Source organism: Rhyacophila brunnea, unplaced genomic scaffold, assembly GCF_057557595.1.
Source record: "Rhyacophila brunnea isolate RB1 unplaced genomic scaffold, BYU_Rbru_1.0 scaffold_17, whole genome shotgun sequence".
NCBI lineage: Eukaryota > Metazoa > Arthropoda > Insecta > Trichoptera > Rhyacophilidae > Rhyacophila > Rhyacophila brunnea.
The window spans coordinates 31741784-31762869 of record NW_028232827.1 but is presented as its reverse complement, the minus strand read 5'-3'; the positions used below and the strand labels follow the sequence as shown (position 1 = coordinate 31762869).

At 33.4% G+C, this 21086-nt stretch overlaps 1 protein-coding gene across 1 annotated transcript in view; it reads left to right on the top strand.

Moving 5' to 3' along the window:
• Positions 1–21086, top strand: part of Myo31DF (Unconventional myosin ID) — a 76647-nt gene that overhangs the window by 45969 nt on the left and 9592 nt on the right. Inside the window, exons 2-9 of the mRNA XM_085944481.1 lie at positions 8694–8874; positions 10326–10447; positions 12255–12474; positions 15982–16182; positions 17001–17394; positions 18034–18191; positions 18456–18577; positions 19482–19632. Coding sequence (XP_085800607.1) covers positions 8694–8874; positions 10326–10447; positions 12255–12474; positions 15982–16182; positions 17001–17394; positions 18034–18191; positions 18456–18577; positions 19482–19632 — 1549 coding nt within the window. The remainder of the gene's footprint in view (positions 1–8693; positions 8875–10325; positions 10448–12254; positions 12475–15981; positions 16183–17000; positions 17395–18033; positions 18192–18455; positions 18578–19481; positions 19633–21086) is intronic.

The following is a 21086-nucleotide window of genomic DNA, read 5'->3' as shown; positions in this document are numbered from 1 at the left end:
GCAAGAATTGTGGGCGAATTGTAATAGCGATTTTATTGCATAAATAAAATAAAATAGCTGGAGGAGTATGGCCTTTTTTCCCGTAAAATGTCAAGGACTGTTTTTATTATGGCATTGTATATCCCATAGAGACGAACTTATCTGGTCGGACCGATTTGGTTCAGATGAGACGTAATATTAGATCGAGTGTAGGCTTGTCTTCTGATATAGGATGATGACAGGCGTCCTCATTGTCCAATTGCCTGACCAATCCGGGTCGTGTGTATCCTCGTTAGCACATGGTCAATCGGGTTTAAACATTCATCAGCCAGTACTGTGTCCTTTTTTCATTTTGTTCTTAATAATTCAAAGCAGGTAGTCAACCTGGTCCCTACCGCCCAATAGTGTGCGTTCCAGCTTTCATGGTGGGAGGTAGGGGTTTTAAAAACATTTTCATTATTTTTTCATAACATTTTCCATGAGAATATGGAAAAATAAAAAAAAATGCCTGTCTTTTGTCCAAATATCTGGAAAATCATATTCAGTTTATTGATACCTTTCCTTACCTCATATCTTGTGGAATCAGGCTTTAGTGATGTTAATCATACAATGACCAAAGCAAGAAACCGCCTGAATATTTCCGAAAGAGGAGACCTTCGTTGTTCCTCAAAAAATTGAGACTGATATCCAGTAGTTAGTTTCGCAGCATCAGCCTCAGGAATCTCATTAATAATTTAATTGATTAAATGTAATTCCATCAGACTGCATGCTTATATGTATACAAAGTGTAAATAAAAAGATAGATTTAACTACAGTAAGTTGTTTTATAAAGATTTATTCTGCCAAACTTAGCGAAAGTCTGACATAAAGCATTTGGTAAGTAATTATTATTATATGCTTTAACTTGCTGTAACTCTACTTTATAAATCACCATTATTGTGGAACCGGTGGTCGGTTAAAAATTACTTACTAACAGAGATACAAAAGTGAGCGGTAGGTATAAAAAGGTTGTCTAACCCTGATTTGAAGGCTAACGTTACTGTTGGCCGGAGTTCGACGTTTGAATAAAATAGAAGGAATGATGCACGCGTTCTCTTCAGAAAGCAAAAATCAACAACTCATCGCTATAGATTGGTTTGACGAATATCCGTTTTTGTCGAAATCGACCTTTTAATGCATAATGATTTTTTTTGTATCTAAATGGACCAGAACCAGCATTTTCTTTAAATTACATTGTAATGAATGCATCATTCATATGCTGTAAAAACAACAATTTAAATACTATCATGTATTTAAATATAGGATAATGCAATTTGTTTTTCGTCTCCTGAACATTTGACATTTGGTCTATTCGATAAACCAATCCTACAGCGACGAACTGTCTAAAGTTCGGCCGTCTGTAGATAACATCTAATTTGGTTAGTCTGACCGTAAAACCTACCAAATCAGAGCGTCTGTGAAACCTGATCTTGATCCAGAACTAACTTAATCATTACGCCAAAGAACTATCCACCATGACATTTTCATTCGCTATGTAGGTCTGCAACAATTTGTTTTTTAATATAATCTTAATCACGATTCCGAGTACATACAGACCAAATTTAATTACCAAAATTGATGCGTAATCAATCATAAATGATTGTGCCCGATGGTTATGTAAGTTTATAATAGACTGAGTCACGAAATATTGTCATCCCAAGTGGGAATTTATCTAAAATCGATACGTAAGTATATTATGACGTATCCCTTGGTATCGTGCCATCTAATAAATTTTCGCGCTTTTCCTTGCATTTTCATTCGACCCTGCCCTGTTTCCCTTATTAGTCATCGTAATGCTGTGATTCATAGAAGATTTATACTGTTCTGTAAAAATACATTATGAATCATCTATGACGGCTTATAGTAAGAATAAATTCATATTCCGATAATACAAACTTACCGTTATTAGAAAGTAATTAATTACTATAATGATGATTGATGACGCATTATTATGAATTGATTCGTTTTTTTACATAACCTATTAGTATATTTTATCGTAAAATAGTACTATAAACATAGTATTTGTTTCTATGAGTAATAATCATATTGTAATAATCATGCTGTGCATTTGTTTATCTACGAGGATGAGGCCTTGTTATTTATTGACTCTGTTTTTATAATGAGTTTCCGGATTTACTCATAGGAATATTCATTGAATCTTTTAGCCAATGATAAACATATTAGGTATTTTATATAAGTAGTAGGTACACGTGTGTATTTTGATTATATGAAACATTACTTATGTATGTATCTATTAGTTTGAGCGTGTATATGCCGTGAGCAAAATTTTAAGATTTGAACTTTTATCAAAGTTTTTTTTTCAGCTACTTAGCCTACATATCTTATTACTACATATCTATATAAGAACTTAACTTAGACTCCGACGATTCATACGTATTCGTCGGGAGCCACGAGGGCGGTTTGTTAGGACCTGCCTAGTAAATTGAATATAATTGATAAACGCTCGAATGGTGTTATTAATCGGCATTTATTGTTGGAAATATAAATTATACTATTATTAAAGTAAAACAAATAACAACATAATATACCCATGAAGCGTACGCAGCAAAACAGCAGGTTTTAACTTAAATATCTTGGAATTCAAAACCATAACAACATTTCGACTTTAGACAAACTAACACAAGTGTTCTTTTTTTTGTTTTATTATTTTTATTTGCTCTTGCGGTCTGTCAATTCAACACATCGATAGAATGTCTCCGTCTATATTTTTTTCGCGTCTTACGTAACACATGACACGATTTGAAATCCGATTGCATTGAGATATGTATCATTATTTCTGCTCCACTGAAAAGTTAGCAATAGTCACGTCTTGTCTGATTCTGTCTTTCAAGTCAATCTTACATTACATTACATCACCATGATCTTCCAAAGCTGGCTCTTGCCAGTCTGTCTGCTAGGTCTTACAGACAGTCTGGTCTCCTGTCTACGTGGTTGTGGATTTTATTACATGTAGTTGTGAGGTATTATGTAGTTGTGAAGTAAATCTAGACTAATTATATAGGTACGTTGATGCCACCGTAAGAGGATCATAACAAATGGACATCCACAGAGTGGAGGTTGTATTAACAGATTTTTGTTTTTATGAGAAATTGATGTTAGCCACTTGCTCAACTTATTAGTAGTGTATTGTAGACATTACAAATTATAAGTTTAAGACGTTCACAACATGACATGAGATGAAATATTAAATGATTATTAAATATGAAAAAGTAATAAACACTAAAATATAGAAAGAGAACATAGTGTAAGCATACAAAAGCAGTGAAAATACAATTATACATATAAATATAAGTTCAAAGAAGTACACCAAGTTTGACACGGAGACCCTATTTTAAGAATTTATAAAATAGCGTCCACCTAAACTCACCTCGCGTTAGTGGAATATATCAACACCCAAAGCAATTTGGTTGAACATGGTTATCGCCCTCCTAATTGGCATTACCAGTGGCAGGTTGGTTCTGCACCTTGGGAGAATATACAACTACTAATGCTCTCTTTTTCTAAGATAGTTATCAGGGACACACAGGTAATACTGCCCAGAATGACTGAGTTCTCATTTATACCTGTATAAGTCGAAAAAATACGTAGCTAAATAAAGTTGCAGACTGCAGTATGTAAGCATGGATAGTATCCATACAACCTCAAGTAAAGGCAAAAAGCACCATGACATAAATGAACACGGGACCCAGGACATTATAAGCTTGTCATGTCGTGTCAAATTGAAATATTCGTAGGTAATTAATCCATATATTATGAGTCATTCATAAATGACGTCATACAATTTCGGTAGTTTAACCCCCTCCCCTATCGCCAAACTTCCTCAAAAAATCTTTTATCCCCTGTCTAAATTACGACACACTTAAACTCACCCTTCCAATTCATTAAATATGTTCGATCCTACTCGTAGCGTAATTCTATAGAGTCAAGGTTGATGTGACAGATTGTTTACAGTTACACTTTACAGGTTAGACAAGTAATCATTAATATTTTTATAGGATCCCCAAACGTGCATCAATATGTACTGTTATTTTCTGGAATTGGGACTGCGTAGTATGTAATATCACCCACCGCGCGGCTTAAGCCCAGGCTCGAATCCTGGGTCTGACAAGTACCTACACATATTCTTTATCAATTTGTGTATGAGTCAGAGTATGGACCTAATAGGTTGAGCAAGTGGCTGACATCCATTTCTCGTAAAAACAAAATCTGTTAATGCAAACCTCCACTCTGTGAAGGTCCATATGATGTTATTAGGATCGGACATGGTCGTAGTGTGTAATAAATATAATAAAAGAAACCAATTACACGTGTTAAGTTGTAAATTGTCACTGACGCCGTTTTGGTTTAGCAAAGTATATATATATTATGCCATAGTAATAAAACCACCTTTCCAGCCGTTATTAGTGGGCCTTCATTCGGGTAGCCCTCTTGGCCCCGGACGAATACATAGGGAATCGCCAGGGAAAGGGTGTCGAATGTTTTTGGCGAGTGCCTATCATGAAAAGGTGTGACAAAATACGTCAAATATTTGCTATATTATCTATAAAACCATTAAAATCTATGAGAAGTCGTAGTGGAATGATTTCATAAAGAGAGAAAAAATGCAGAATACCGTTCCACACCATCTAATTTATTGTATGTCTGATTTTGAGCACTGAATTGAGACTTTTATGCGATAAAAATATACCTATGAATCTTTCCAATATTTCATTTAACTTGATTGAAATAAATACATGCACAAGTATGTAACACATTAAAATATATTTTTGCTATCTTATCAAACCGCAGTAAAAATGTATTTGGCTCGCCTATCGCATTGCGTCACTTTCGATTGTGATTCACGGAGACTTGTTTGAGGCTATATTATTGTTATGGATTTTGCGTTCGCATGTATGGGAATGGCCTAGTGGCGAAGGCTGGTGACGACACTTCGAGGTTGTGCATTTTTTGTACCTGCATATTTTATAGATACAATAATTACCTACCTACCTAGTACTACATACACAACGTCGTTGAGCTGTTGTTAATACATCTGATGTGACAAAATTGAAAATCTACCCAAGTGACTTAACTTACTTGGTGAGGGGCTGTCATTATCGATAGTTTGTAATATCCTCGATGTATTGACTACATACATAGGGTCCACACACACGCCCACTTGAGATATTTGAGAACATCGATAAAAAGGATTTCAAGTTATACACATTTATATTTTGATAAAAATCGATGTTGAAATTTGAAAACTTAAGAAACTAAATTTTAATAATAAATATGACCATAATATTATATTATATAATAATAAGATATGACCCTGCAACGAATTCACATTTTATTACATTTTTTTACAACTGTAAGTTTATCTTTGAATTAAAAAAAAATCTTTTTATTGTTTTCAGATACATATTTATTAATTAATACAGTTGAAATTGTAAATTATCAAAAAAAACTAAAATTGCAAGCTTCGTATTTTTCCGCTAGGTTCTCTGCTGGCATGCCTCTCCCCCTTAAGGGTCTTTATCTACCAGAGGCACCTAGCGGAAAAATACGAAGCTTGCAATTTGAGACATTTTTTTCATAATTTTCAATTTCAACTGTGTTAATTGATAAATAATATGTATCTGAAAACATTAAAAAGAAAAATATATTTTTATTTTAAGTCAAAAATAAACAATTATTGTAAAAAATGTAATAAAATGTATATTTGTTGAATCGGACCCCATCTTATTATTACATATTTTATGGTCATATTTTTTATTAAAATTTAGTTTATTAAGTTTTCTAAGCATCGCCTAAGAGATTTTGGACTAATCCATAGTTTTAATATTTTTTTATATTCATTTAAAAAAACATCGATTTTTATAAAAATTAAATGTGTATAACTTGAAATCCTTTTTATTTATAATTATGATTATATTATGATCTTCATAGGATCGACATGATCAAAAAAAAACATGAATTGAAAAAAAACTAACCAACACCATCTGCAATTTGTATTCTTAGTTCGATGAAAACAAATAAGTTGACTAACTGTAGTTTAGTGTGCACTATTTATGTCAATCTCAATAATACTCTACCTCCACCCTTCGCCACTACAATACACCATTTTGAAGTTAATAATTTGGTAGTTGTGTCAATATGTCCAAAACATCCGACCCCCCCCATCATGAAGATAAATATGTACCATGAAATGGGGTGAGATTAGGCCAATGCTATTTTCAAAACATATTGTAAACTTAAATAAGTACATAATTAATGTTTGTCCTCAAGCCTCAACTGCTGAACAATCTAAGTGAAGAGATCTTCACATTGGGAGTATGACTAGTATATACTATATGAGTAAGCTAAATGCAACAAAATTATATACAATACCGATACCTAGTATCGACATTTTTTCTTTCGATATGACAACCCTATAATATCGCACCGTGAGTGTAAAACCAAGGCATCTGCAAATTTTTCAACATAGTGATATATTGATATAAGTTAGTATGTATCCCATATATTATTTTTCCAGTCCATAGTTTACTAACAAATCCTTTTAATCATGTGAGTCACTGTTTTTATCTATTTTATCTTATGTATGACTCAGCTATTTTAATTATAAATAACTGCATAATATTATACAATACAAATTCAAATATTATGTATAATAATAGCTTAAAAATTATAGGAAACAAATTAATTATAAATTTAAAACAACATTAATTTCAGGTGGTCCACGACTTTGGCACGTAATTGGTTCATGGAAATGTGTTCGAATGTAGAATATTCGAAAGTAGAGGGATGTAAAAAAAATCACAAAAAGTGTACTTCAAAATATTTATTTATCAATGAGTATAATAAAGTTACCGATGCGTATTAGCAGGTATTTTCTTTATAAACTTGTCAAGAGATAATTGAATACCACCCTTTTATGTATTTGAGAAGCTGGCGGAGAGCGTAGAGAGGAGCGACTGCATAGAAGCCCACAGTTTTTGCATTATCAATTCTAAATTTTTAAAAATGTACAAAGGTAGAACGTTCGAAAGTCGAGGGCTGCCTGTAATTGGAAATATGTGAAATAAATAATTTAATTTCCATAATATAATCTAAGCTAACACATTCTATATTAAATTTACTACTACTAATTTAGAAAACATGCATACTCCAGTGCATTGCTCCCGGGGGACACTTTGAAACTGGGTGCCTTACATTCACTACACTACAATATATCGTCACTGTTCTGGCAGAAGACACTAATTCGAAAAAATGACATTGAGTTAATTATACCAAAATGTTCCTTATTTCAAACTTTACCGTCTGGAAACCTTCTTAATAAATAAACATTCTTTATTTTAAAGTCACCTTTTTTACGATTACTTAATAAACTCACATGATAGCCCATTTCAAACATTTTAACAACTTCAAAGTCAAATTACTCAAAACTAGTATTCTCCAGTTAGTGTGTTCTGCCAGAACAGAGACGATATATATGCCTACAGTATAGTGCTAATAGCAGAGAGAAAAGCCCATAATAATATTTAAGTTTTTAAATTGTTAGAATTTTTAAAAATTATTTCTTAAATCTTTGAAAGTTTGGAGACCACCATCAAACGCAATGATATACCATAAATAATATCAGCTGTAAAAGCTATCATAATAAATATAATTTTCAAATCTTATTTTTGACCCCTCACATGATTTGTAGACATATTATAGTGTATGTTACAAAATCTATGAGCTCCCAGTCGAACACAGTTGAAAAACTCTCCGATTAACTGAACTTATATAATCTTTGGACTTGTCAGACTTTCCGCCACTCACTATACCTACCTTCTTTATTTTCATGTCTATCACTGTTCACAGGATTGTTACTCAAACGTTCTATTTATTTACATCTCTCCAGCGATCCCTGTATTCCGCTGCTGTTTGTGTCTTTGGCGACCAAATTGCTGTACATCTCCCTATCCTGGGCCAGTCATATCAGATCACCATCAGTTGCGTAGCCAAGAGAATTTTCTTTTGCCCACGCCTCTGCTGCCTCTTCCTTTCTCTGCATAATGAATAGGATGTCATACTTCTCATTGTGGAAAATATGGCCAAAGTTTCTGCGTTTGATAGTTATAAATTATCTTGGGTTTATTGACCTGTCTTAAAACCTCCTCAGTGGTAGTGTGATCAGTGATCACTCTTGGAAATCCTCATTGTACGCCGATAGAGCCACATCTCAAAAACCTCCAGTCTTCTGATGGTTCCTTTTATGTCCAAACTACTACTCCGTAGACTACTACGGTTGTACGGTTGCACCTGATCGGTCCCCATCAAGTGCCCAGATGTATATTTATATTGCAGAAGAGCTATTTAATTTTTTTCAAATGTGCTTCTTGCCATCTCAATGCTGATCTTGATCTTGATCTCATGATCTGGGCTCCAGTTGTCGTGTTTACAGTCACTGAGGTATTTTGCATGGTCCACTATGTGCAGGCGGATATTTTGTTTACTGACAACCATAAAAATTGTTTCTTGCAGATTCATACTAGTGCATGTCTTACTTATTGGTGTTTACTTTGGTCGATAAACATATAAACATTGAAGGTCATCGCCGTTATCCACAGAAGAGTCCTTTTAATTCATTTACTGATTGATTGTTAATTTTTTTGTCTCTTTGTTCACAGATTTCAACAAAACCGCATCTACACATACATTGGAGAGGTGTTGGTATCTATGAACCCGTACAAGACATTAGATATCTATGGACCAGACACGATGGCGCAGTATCGAGGCAGGGAGATGTTTGAGGTGCCGCCGCACGTATACGCAGTGGCTGACGCATGTCAAAGAGTACTTAGGCAACAGGTATGAATCATTAATTATTCTTTATTATTCAATATTGAATAGACACAAGCAGAGAACTCAGAAATAATGGGAACTGAAATACCTAACGGGTAAGGAGAAACAGGCAACCGATCTCGAGTAAGGAAAAATACGGGATAAATTTAAACATGTGTCAAGAATACGTCATTCGTTGAATACTGACAACTGCTCTCGGTTTATGAATTGTCACTCATTTAATATTGGTGTATTACACGCACTTTTGCATGTGTGGTTAATTTTCGGAGGACACTCACACATTCAAAACCCTGCGTCAAAATTTACTGTATTAGTATATAGCCTATCGGAATTCTATTTACTATCTGTTCTGTGGACACAAGATTAAGAATGAAATTCTTATTAAAATTACACAATTGTGTAATATCTCTGAGTGTATATAGATGACATTTAATTCACATGAATCACGGTTAGGTCAATAACTAGCACTCACCCAGACCGTGAAAAGATATGAGGTTCGACTTCTAATATTTATGTTTTCTGAGATTTCAAAATTATGTAACGTATGAATCACTTTTTACAACTCTTTTAATTTCATCCTTTTTTAATTACATGATTGTATGTGAAGACATTGAAAAAAACCGCTATATAGACGTAGCAGAAATATATGAGAACCTGAAAATATATTACTAAAATTCATGATTAAATTTTCTCATTGTCATTATTGCATATTTATACGTAACAAATATCACACTGTTATCACCTACTCTATGACAACATCTTCTTGGCTACGTGTTAAAACTGTGAACTAACATGCTCCTCCCATTTTTAACCACACTTCCATTATAAAGTAACAAGCTCCTCCCATTTAGTCGACAACAGCGCCCTCCTTCACGTAGCCAAGAAGATGTTGTCGTACCTCTATCATAAACCATAAGAATGTTATAAAAGGATGGTATTTTACAACGTTTTTATTAGCTCTAGTGGTTGTTTGTCCGGTACAAATCTTGCAATTGATTTTTAACTAACTTTCCGACTAGCTAGACATTTGAAACTTTTAGAATATATCAGAACACGATGCCAATGCATTCTTTTAATACTTTTAGCCATCTTTAAGTAGAATTGATTTCATTTTCAGTTAATTCTATTTTGTATGAAAAGTTATTTCAGAATAAATCCGTTAAAAGTAAAACACTATTATTGGTTGGTAGGGGTCTGGGGTCCTAGCAACTAAATTATTAATATATCCGTACGTTACTATGGAAATCAAAATGACATTTGAGTATTCTATATTTGTTTTTTATTTACTTCATATCAAATACAAGTTTGAGCTTATTGAGCATAATAATTCAACAGAAAATTTTTAATTTTTTATAATTTTAACTTCACTTTCATAATATATTAAACCTCCCGCATAGAATTTTCTTCAACATCTTTGACCTGAATATGCTTATATTTTTATTTTGTGTCGTTTCTAGGGTAGAGACACTTGTGTACTTATCAGCGGGGAGTCGGGTGCCGGCAAAACGGAAGCCTCCAAGCTGATCATGAGATACATTGCTGCGAACACCACCCAAAATCAAAGAGAATATATTGACAGGTAGGGGAAGGACATATTCTTCTGGGTTTGCGGCCACAACTAAATCACTGTGGAACGGTATTAGTGTCATTTGAAAGTAATGATACCAACACGTAAATGAGTCACCTGGACTGCCACAAGAATCTGACACCTTTCTAGCTAATATTCTTATTCTATAACTGTAATATATTTTGAAAATGGATATCGATCCGGTACTGGATGAAAGTTTTATTTAGCTTCTTCCACTCATTGGTCTTTTCACTTTCACGTATTCGTGCCGTATCGAAGAATCAGTCGTTCCGGTTTCAGACCAGCCTTGTGGATGTTTACTGCTTAACTCATTTAGTGCTGACAAAGCCACTGGCGCGTTTGCATTAGATGGCCATTAGATAGAATTAGCATGATAATTAAATGTGGTAATTAAACAGTAATTAACTGGTCAGCAGTGAATGAGTTAACTCACGTAATAATACCATATTATTCCAACAGATGAAATGCAAAAACTTGATTTCATAATATCGTCGGTGTTTTGTAAAAAGGGCGAATTAACCAAAATGTTACTTTACAGGAGGAGGATTTTTAACTTTTGACGTTTATTTGTTTTTTACCTGTAGATGATTATAAATATCTAACAAGTTAATAATAAAGCTTAGAAAGAATACTTTCATTATAATAGGTATTATTATATAATATTTTAAAAGGCCTAATATGTCACATTCGCTTTTTATTTCATAATTTTAATTAATTTTATTTTAGTCGATTATCGTTTTTAAGTACTTTCCTATGGAGATAAAAATTCGCCGTTTTTACACAACAAAGCTAGTGGGGTACATATTGTATTTTCATTAAAATCTCGATTTCGTCAAAATGGTTGATTCTCCCTTTTTACAAAACACCGACGATATATGTCCATCTGTGTAAAAGTATTTTGCTAGATACTAAACAGGGTTTACAGCCAACATAATTGTGCAAATTCCAATAAAAATTATGCACTGTCCTCAATCAAATGATGTAATAAGGCATTTTGTCTAAAATTACTTATACCTACACCTATGGCTCCCCATTGATTAAGACGATTAGCCGGTGCGACAGGTTGCAATGTCTTGAAGTTAAGCATTCTACCAATGGTTTAAGGCGTTTAAGCCGTAGTCCGCCTAGCTAGACTATCTAGGTATGAAAAGCGAGGATCCTGCTGCATGAGTAATCAGATAAGGTTAAATAATCGACCTGGGGTGAGTGGCAAATATTTGCTTCTCACAGGCTAGCATGTCGAGAATACTATTACATATTATGTGGAAGCATAGGAGACGCGCTGGAAGTCGATGCTGTGTCATATTTACCGTTCGCACTCCCTACTTCACCATGATGCGAGCTTTCCTCTATTACTTCATACCCAAGTCTGTGTGAACTGCAACTAAAACCATTTTCAACTTAACAACGTGTCGCACCGACTTCCCAACCTAATGGGCAGACAACCCAACAGAAATTTTCATGTCTATAAATTCAAATTCTGCATATCAAAATGCTTGTCTTATTCGTCATTATCTCGCCTAATTTTCATAAGTAGGTATGTATTTAAAAAATCTATAAATCAAATTGTTATTCCCTATAATGAATTTATAGTATTTTTGTGAAATTCTAATGTCAAATGAGAGTTAATTTTTATATTTTACTCTTGTCTGGTTTTCTTACCTGTTGGTTTTTTCTTTTGTGATCTCTCTACAATATTGCACAAAACCGAAATTGTGTATCATTACAATTCTTAAATATACTATGACAGTTTAGATTTAATGATATCTGTTCTGACTATCGTATATCTTATTTACAGGGTCAAAAATGTACTTATCCAATCAAACTCAATACTAGAGACATTCGGAAACGCCAAGACAAACCGCAATGACAACTCGTCACGCTTTGGCAAATACATGGACATCAATTTCGACTTCAAAGGGGATCCCGTCGGCGGCTTCATCAGCAACTACCTCTTGGAAAAATCCAGAGTCATCTGCCAGCAACCTGGAGAAAGAAACTTCCATTCTTTTTATCAGGTATATGATGTTATTTAACATAGTAATTGTGGTAGTCTGACAATAATCGAAGGTGTCCCTCGAAAAGGGATAAAGGAAATCAAAATAAACAACAAGAATTTCAGTGATTTATAATACCTAATTATGATTTTTAAGGCAATTAATGTCAATGATTAAAAATATAACCATACATCACTGAAATTCTTGATATTTATTTAAGTATGTTTCCTCTCTCCTGTAAAATTTTGGTTATTTCATATAGACCCATTTTCAAGGGACACCTTCAATTATTATGAATTTTATTATGAAGGAAACGTTCAAATAGGTACTAACCACATCAGTTCTGAAATCAGTGTTAACTTATTGTGTAATATAGACCCAACTGATCAAATGCCACAGTGGGAAAGTCTCGTGATGTAACACAATCAACATATTTGAATGGATATCGGAATGGAAGATAGAATCTTTCTCCCGCTCCCGCTTCAGAGCATAGGGTAAGAACAAGATTGTGTCAATTCTTAGTCCAGCACCATGTCTCGCGACTCTTGCTTGACCTGTGAGACAAGTAGCGGCTGTGCCACAAGTGTCACACTCTCAATCAGCTTCAAAATTACATGTTTTAGCCATGTGAAGGGGATCTTCATATTTCTGTTACCAGAGCACTGATGTCTGATATATCACCTCACGAACATGGGCGTTTATGACACGTTTCGCTAGTGTATGAAAATACGTAAAATACTACATACTTATTATCATGTAGAAACTTTTCACTGCAAAGTAACAATGCTTAGATGAAAGAACTGTACCATAAAAATATTCCATGTTGATCCGAAACTCATAATCATTATAATTAATGCCTAACTCATGTTACACCATAATTTAATGTGTTTTTAATGGGGAAATTTTTGGTATTATCTTCTGCATTTATCTGCTCATTATAATCAAATTTATACAGCACCCGTTACGTAAAACAAACTAGTAGTCAGAGAAGAAAATATTCTTTAATTTACCACTTGTTTTATTCAACAAATAATTCACAATATTTGAAAATGTAACATTCTATCTTATATTGAACATACATAATTTGAAAATATCTCATGCATATAATACCCACAAGAAAAAAATACGACACCCGACGTTAGTGTGCTTTTCCAATATAGCTATGGGCATTTTACTTAATTATGACAATTTAAGTAGTAGTTCTTGCATCAAATTGCGTTAATAATGTTGGCAATCGGTTTTTGTATATTAAATCAAGGTAGGCATCAATTAAATGTCTTAATTACTAAACGATGTCACGGATTACTCCAAGTATTTTGTTTTTATCATTATACCCAGTTTACACTTGCGATTTACTGTTGACAGTAAGTATTATCGCGGTTATAACAAGAAAATGTATGGGTAAACATCCTGCAGTTGCAAGCTTGCATGCAGTAGAACTATATTCATTTTGAGGTTAACTGATTTTCACTACCTGTCAAATAGTACCATAAAATGACATCATCGCGTCTCGCTTAATCTTGAAGAATGAGATTGGAGAGCCAGTCAGCACTTTTACGTGTAAACAGTTATTGTCAGGATAGTTTAAAATATGCACTATTGCTGCCGGTAAATCCATGCACGTCTACAGGCGCTATTATGTATGAAAATATTCTTGTTTAGGTACATCAAAGATGTTTAAAGAAAACTTTCCTCTATAAAGATGGATGGATCATGGATAAAATATGAAAGATTATTTACCATGGTTTATGGTTAAACAAATTCATTTTAAAACCCAGTCTATTCCATAAACTATGTATTAAAAAATATGCTTATATTCCTGAGATAAACTTCGGAATGACTTAATATTTTTTATGAACAGATGGTATTTGTTTCTTAATCACTACATGCATGGACCATTTCAAATATAAGATATAAAAAACTTGTACCAGAACTAAAACATTCGCATTGTGTTAAACGTAACTTATATTTATGCTACCAAAACATGAATTTAACACATAGGATACGCTTTTAATTAAATTTGTATAGGTTTTTGACGCGGACGTAATTTTTGACATTTCGTAAAACAATCTGCTCTGTTCTTTGGTCAATCTATTGGTATTAGATGGTATACAGCTAATGAGTTTTCAGCCGATTGGTATGGGGTGGTTTGCAGTCAATAATGAGGTTTGAAAGTGGAATAAAAATGAAAAATTGCAAACCTTTTTGGTTTGTCTAGATCAGCGGTGCATAACCTATTTGACTGAGGGGCCGGGCCACAGTGGATGCAAGTGTTGAAGAATAATGATATGTAATGATATATTATACTACACTAGAGATACATTTTAATTATATTTAATTTAATAGTACATACTAGATATTTATTTTTATAAAAATATTTTCTTCTTGGTGTATCTACCAAAGGTACTGTTTCCAGCTCAACTTTCTTGGTCTGATGATTCTATCGCCAAAGAGAGGATTGTAATTTATTCACCATAGATTTAACGGGTAAATTAATTTTAATTGCTAGCTCACTTTTATGTAAATGTTTTATGATTATGTTAAAAAAATGGTTCCCACCATTGTTGGAGCAATGTTACATCTTATTTTTTTTTGCTCCAGTTTTTATTTGAAACAATAAGATTTATTGTGTTAATATTGTTATTCTACTTCTAGTGTTACGTTTTTTTCTGTATTTCTAATTAATTGCATGATAATGTTTATTAATTGGCCTTACTATTGTTATTCAATGCAGGCAATATCTTGTCTCAAAAAATAATAATTATAATATTTTATTTGTTGATTGTCTCTGTACTGAATTATAGCCACACATAAAATAGTATCCATATAATAATTACTCTAAAATCTCTTGGATAACACACTAATTTCTTATTTAAACGCCAATTTGTTGATTATTTGACAATTTCACTTTGATTCATGCACTCTCGAAATAATCTCTACAATTTGAATCAAGCGTAATCACGATGAGTAGATAATCAGTCAATAATAACTACACTTCAGCAATTATTTAGTTGAAAAATCATGTAAAATTTTTGTAAAACCGTTTATAAGTGCACTTGAGTAAAGTAATCACAATGAACATAACAAAATGACCACCATTGCATATGTAAGAAAAGCAGAATAGCAATTGAATGATCTTAATATTTGTTGAGTTTACCAATTTACCATGCTTCATGCACTTGCAAAATAATAATAAGAGTCCTTCTATTTATAGTCCAAATTTTTTGGTATTTCTTCACTAATTACTACAAAAATATAATCTCACACTGGTACTAATCTGTCAAACTTATAAGAGAATGATTGTCATTTGTTGTGTCAATATATTTTTAAATTTTGAATTTGCCAATATAGAGCTGGTTGAGTTTTGGATATAAAATAAATAAACGATGAATATCTTTTATTGAGTTTTAAATCTCAGAGAATCATGGTTCCATTTGCAATGACTTATTTCTACGAAGCTGGTGACGTATTTCAGGTTCAAAAAGTGTATTTATGTATCTCACAGATTTAACAATTCTTATTCCACAGATGCTCGGAGGCGCATCCGATAGCCAGTGCAAAGGTTGGGGCCTGAATCGCGGCACGGAATACAAAGTGATGGGCCCAAACAAACCTTCCGCAGTAGATACAAAGTCCTTCTCCATGACAAACAGCTGCTTCAGTTCACTAGGCTTCTCGTCCAATCAGCTTCAAGAGATTTGGACCATTGTCGCCGGAGTTATTTTATTGGTAAGGATTTTTGTTTTTCAATATTTTTTTCTCAATTCACATTGTTTTGCATCCTGTAGTTCTCCGCAACATGGACAAAATATGTTTGGATTAAAACAAACGGTATCATTTTATCGATATACTAACTAAAGTGTTAAAAATCATTTGTACGATTCTGATGACATCTGTGGAAAGTGGACGGTTTTTTTCAACTGTATAAGAATTAAATCATTTTTAAAAAATCCTATGAATTAGGGCAGACTTAATTGTATCTGTGCTAAGCATAAAAAACTTCTACAAACCGTTCCAGACTTTAATGAGAAAGTTATTAAGGTGTTCGCTAAGCAGAAACAACCCGAAGTGATGTTCTTTTTAAATAAGGTATGAAAGTTTTTAGTGCACCCCCAACAAAAGCAGTTTTGGAAACCACCGGCCGCCACTGACCATGACCTGTCATGCAAAATATTTTCAAGAAATTTCAGTTTAATATTTTTATACACAACATCGTAATCTGTCTGTTCAACTCCATTCATATCGCATTGACTTGAACTCCATGGCTTAAATGAACTCGCCGGTTTTTTCGGTTAAATATTGAAATAACAGCAAACTATCAAATATTAGTGCCGTAGCCATGCCAAGCTTGCCGTCATTTGACGCATCCACTGTAATACCAGCTGAAATTTTGACGTAGCGCCGTGCTACCTATTACATATTTTGATAACCCTTGCTTGCTGAAAATACGTAAGTAACAAATAATGATTTATTGTTAAAGTGTTACATAGTTGGAATATGCCTGAAGGAATGTTTAACTGCAGATGTTAATTAGAAAATGTTTTCAGGGCGAGCTTACCTTCTCCGGCGGAAACGACGGTACAGAATTGAAAGTGGGCGGACCGGCCGCAAACTGCTGCAAAGCCCTCGGAGTGACGGAAGCTTCGCTCAAGTCTGCAATGGTCGGCAGAGTTCTATCGGCGGGAGGGGAGCTAGTTAACAAAGAACACACGTTGAGAGACGCCGAGTATACCAGAGACGCCATGGCCAAGGCTGTCTATGACAGACTCTTCACGTGGATTGTCACCAAGATAAACTCCGCCATTGAGATCCCAAAGGATTCCCTGGGGAATACCCTGATTGGTGTTTTGGATATCTATGGATTTGAGATATTCGATATGAACAGCTTCGAGCAATTCTGTATTAATTATTGCAATGAGAAACTGCAGCAGTTGTTTATTGGTGATTACCATTTTTTATCAATTAATCATTTAAAATTGTCATATCTAACGCTAATACTTAATTAAGTTAACTGTAAGTCATTTTACAGTGCCAATTTAAATGTAGCTAGCTTCATACGTGTGTGCACTTTGACATTTATTTGCCTAGATTGCACTGAGATAAAAATGCATTGCAATGTTTTGTTACAATCAAGGATGTTGAGAAATAGCTTCTTCTATATGAAATTGAAACAAAGAAAATGAACCTCTGGTCTACTGATTAAGTTAGCATTGCAGGTTCATTTGAAGAGAACTTCACACTTCTACTGTGACATTCCAATATAATTTCAGATTCACCCAATTAGTTAAAATTACATAAATGATTCTATGTTGCCAAAACAAAACTTTAATACTTAAATTCATAGGATTGGATATCGTATAATTTAATTCGACTACAATTTGACATTTCATGAATCATCGTGCACTACAGGCCAATGCTACGAAATGAATATTGTGATACAGTGATGTACCGTGCTGTCATATTTTTCATGCCACTCTTCTAATTTTTATTTCACTATTATTATCGATGGCCATATGTTTCAAATATACAGCAAAGATCGTATAAATACACAGAATTGATAAATATTTATGTTTATTATAGAACTGGTTCTGCGTCAAGAACAGGAGGAGTATCAGCGGGAAGGCATCCAGTGGACGCCCATCCAATACTTCAACAACAGAGTCATCTGTGAGCTTGTCGATGCACCGCACAAAGGAATCATCTCCATCATGGATGAAGCCTGTCTAAATCCTAAACAGGTTTTTAATCACAATTTTCTATTATTAAACTGTAGCTTGAATGTACACTGATGAAACTAAATACATATTTTCTAATAGTTTCTACCTATTCAATTTGCAAAACTATTGTGAATATTTCTCATATCTAAAATGTAGTTGCTCAAATAAGTGTTTCAGTTATTCAATTGTATTTTCTAAAATAGTGTTATGTTCGAGTAATCAATTAACACTGCACGAGATGCCAATATATTAAACCCTAACGATATTGAATGTTTGTCACTTTAGGTAACCGATGAGGTTCTGTTGGAAGCTTTGGATTCCCGACTCGGCCAGCACGCTCACTACACGTCCCGACAACTCCTACCCACCGACAAAGCCCTCAAACACCGAGAACACTTCAGGATTACGTCAGTATTCATTTATTTAATTTTTTTGTTGTAATGTTTTTTCAATCTTCTATTCATATCTATATTCTGATTTTTACAACACTTCATAATATTTCTTTTGTATGAAAATTGATTATAATATACTAGCTATCAAATTTATTAATTATTACAATCGTATATTTCATATACGTCAGTGCCGTACAAAGTGAGTGCAGTCAACGTACAATAAATTAAGAAATAGACTGACAGATTCCTGCAATTGGTCAAAAAGCAAGGACTGACAAAGCATTATCCATGTGTCGATTTCTTTCTCCAATTATTGTTCAATAATCTGATATTTAAATTCACACTTAAATTTAGTCATAAATCTTATCGCGCTTGTCTGCTTCCAACTCCAAAATTTCAAGTTGAACTGAAATTCAATATTTTATTTCCAACGTTTCATAACATTCATATATTATAGTATGTTATAATGTCGTAGTTCCCAGGTTTGAATGCTGAGACCGGCAAATACACATATTGTTTTTCAATGTGTGTTTGGAGTCAAAGTATGGTTCTAATAGGTTGAGCAAGTGGCAAACATCCTTTTCTTGTAAAAATAAAAAAATTTTGATACAAACCTCCACTCTTCTTAGGATCGGACATGGTCAAATAAAAGTGACTTCAATTACCTATGACTGGAATATGACAATTTGAAATAGAGATATACAGTACACTCTCAGTAATCCGCCGTTTGATTATCCGACTACTATAATCCGCCGTTATTTTTACTAGTTGAAAGCACAAAATCAAGCTCTATAATTCGACTTATCATTTACACTGTATAGGTAATAATACTTGATATATTATAATATAATCAATTGAAAAAATAATACAGGTAAGGAATGAACTAGGTTAATTTTATAAAAAAAAAATCTTTTTGCAGACATTATGCCGGAGATGTGACGTACAGCATTTTGGGATTCATGGATAAAAATAAAGACGCTCTATGGCAAGACCTTAAGAGACTGCTTCACTCTTCCAAAAACCAGAGTCTCTCCGATATGTGGCCAGAGGGTGGAACCAACATACAATTGGTTTGTCATTTTTTATGTTGCATACTCGATTTTTACAGTATTCTTGTGATAGTGAGGAGTGCATTTCTCAAAATGAGATACCTCCTTGGCAATAGAGACTTCGATCTAAACCTGAGACTACTTATAGTTTGTTATTATATGATCTCAATTCTTTTCCACATGTGGCTGTATAGTGTATCGTCATAATCCCTTGGGCTGACAGGATGACTAATATTAATGTCCACAAGCAAATAGGAAATGACCAAGAAGTTATGTTTAGTATCAAAACTGGAAAACTACACTACCTCGGCTACATTATGAGAGGACAAAAGAGCAGTTTCCCCAGCTCATTTTGCAAGATACAGGATTTTGTGGTTTTTAGAATTTCCATGATGATGTTTGGCCGACCTCATAGGAAGTGACACAAGAAGAAGACAGTATTCTTTCATTTGGGCATTGTTTCTCCACTTTTTCATTATTCTTTTAATAACTGAGAGCGGAATGTAGAATCATTTGTCATAACTAAAATTTCCTTAGCAGAAAACACTATGCAGAAACATTATCCTTAGTTAAGATCATTTCTATTGAAAATAATACCATATTTAAAAATTATCGTTAGGTAAATTAGGTAAATTATTTTATAATTGTTAAACGATGACAAAAATATGACAACTTTATTTTATAAATGCAATAACTATAAATACATATTAATTTTAATTATAATACTTTTATGTTTCCGTTATAAGTCATTATACGTGATTCCACAGGCACCGCAAGATATTTTTTTAACATGGTAACACTAGCCTCAAGTGTCATTCTTCACCTGGCATTTTGTATTTCTGCGGGTTGGCGTATAAAAGTAAAATAATATTCTGCAAGTACATGCCGAACGAATTAACACTATCAATATCCATATTGAGATACATTGTTAAATGAATTTGAATGTATGGACTGTGTTATAAACATGCGAATTTATTTTGACAGCAGCTATCAGTGGTAAATGGTAATACAGAAGGGGGCGTGTTCATAACAAAAGTAGTCTATGGTTAAGGATTCCTTAACTCTATACTCAGGATTGTTTATAGTTAAGTCATGCTTTTCGGCGACTTATCCTTAGGAACGAAATCTTAGATTGTGCATGCTGCTCTGACACTGTCTAATCACTGGCATTAAGGGGGAGAGGCATAGAAATTCATTATCAAATTAAAGCTTTAAACATATTTTAATCGATCGATACCTATCTAAATACAATGGGAAAAATAAAATATATTTTTTTATTTCAAAGAGAAAGCGACAAATTTGAAAAAATGGCTAAAAATAAGGGTTTTACTAAAATAAATATTTATTGTTCCAAGTAATTTCTTGAAACAAAATTATCGATTTAATGTTGTTTAATAAGTTTTCTTGGAACTAGTGAATCTCTCTTGTCAATTAATTATAGTTTTAATGTTTTTTTTTCAATCTAAAATCAATCG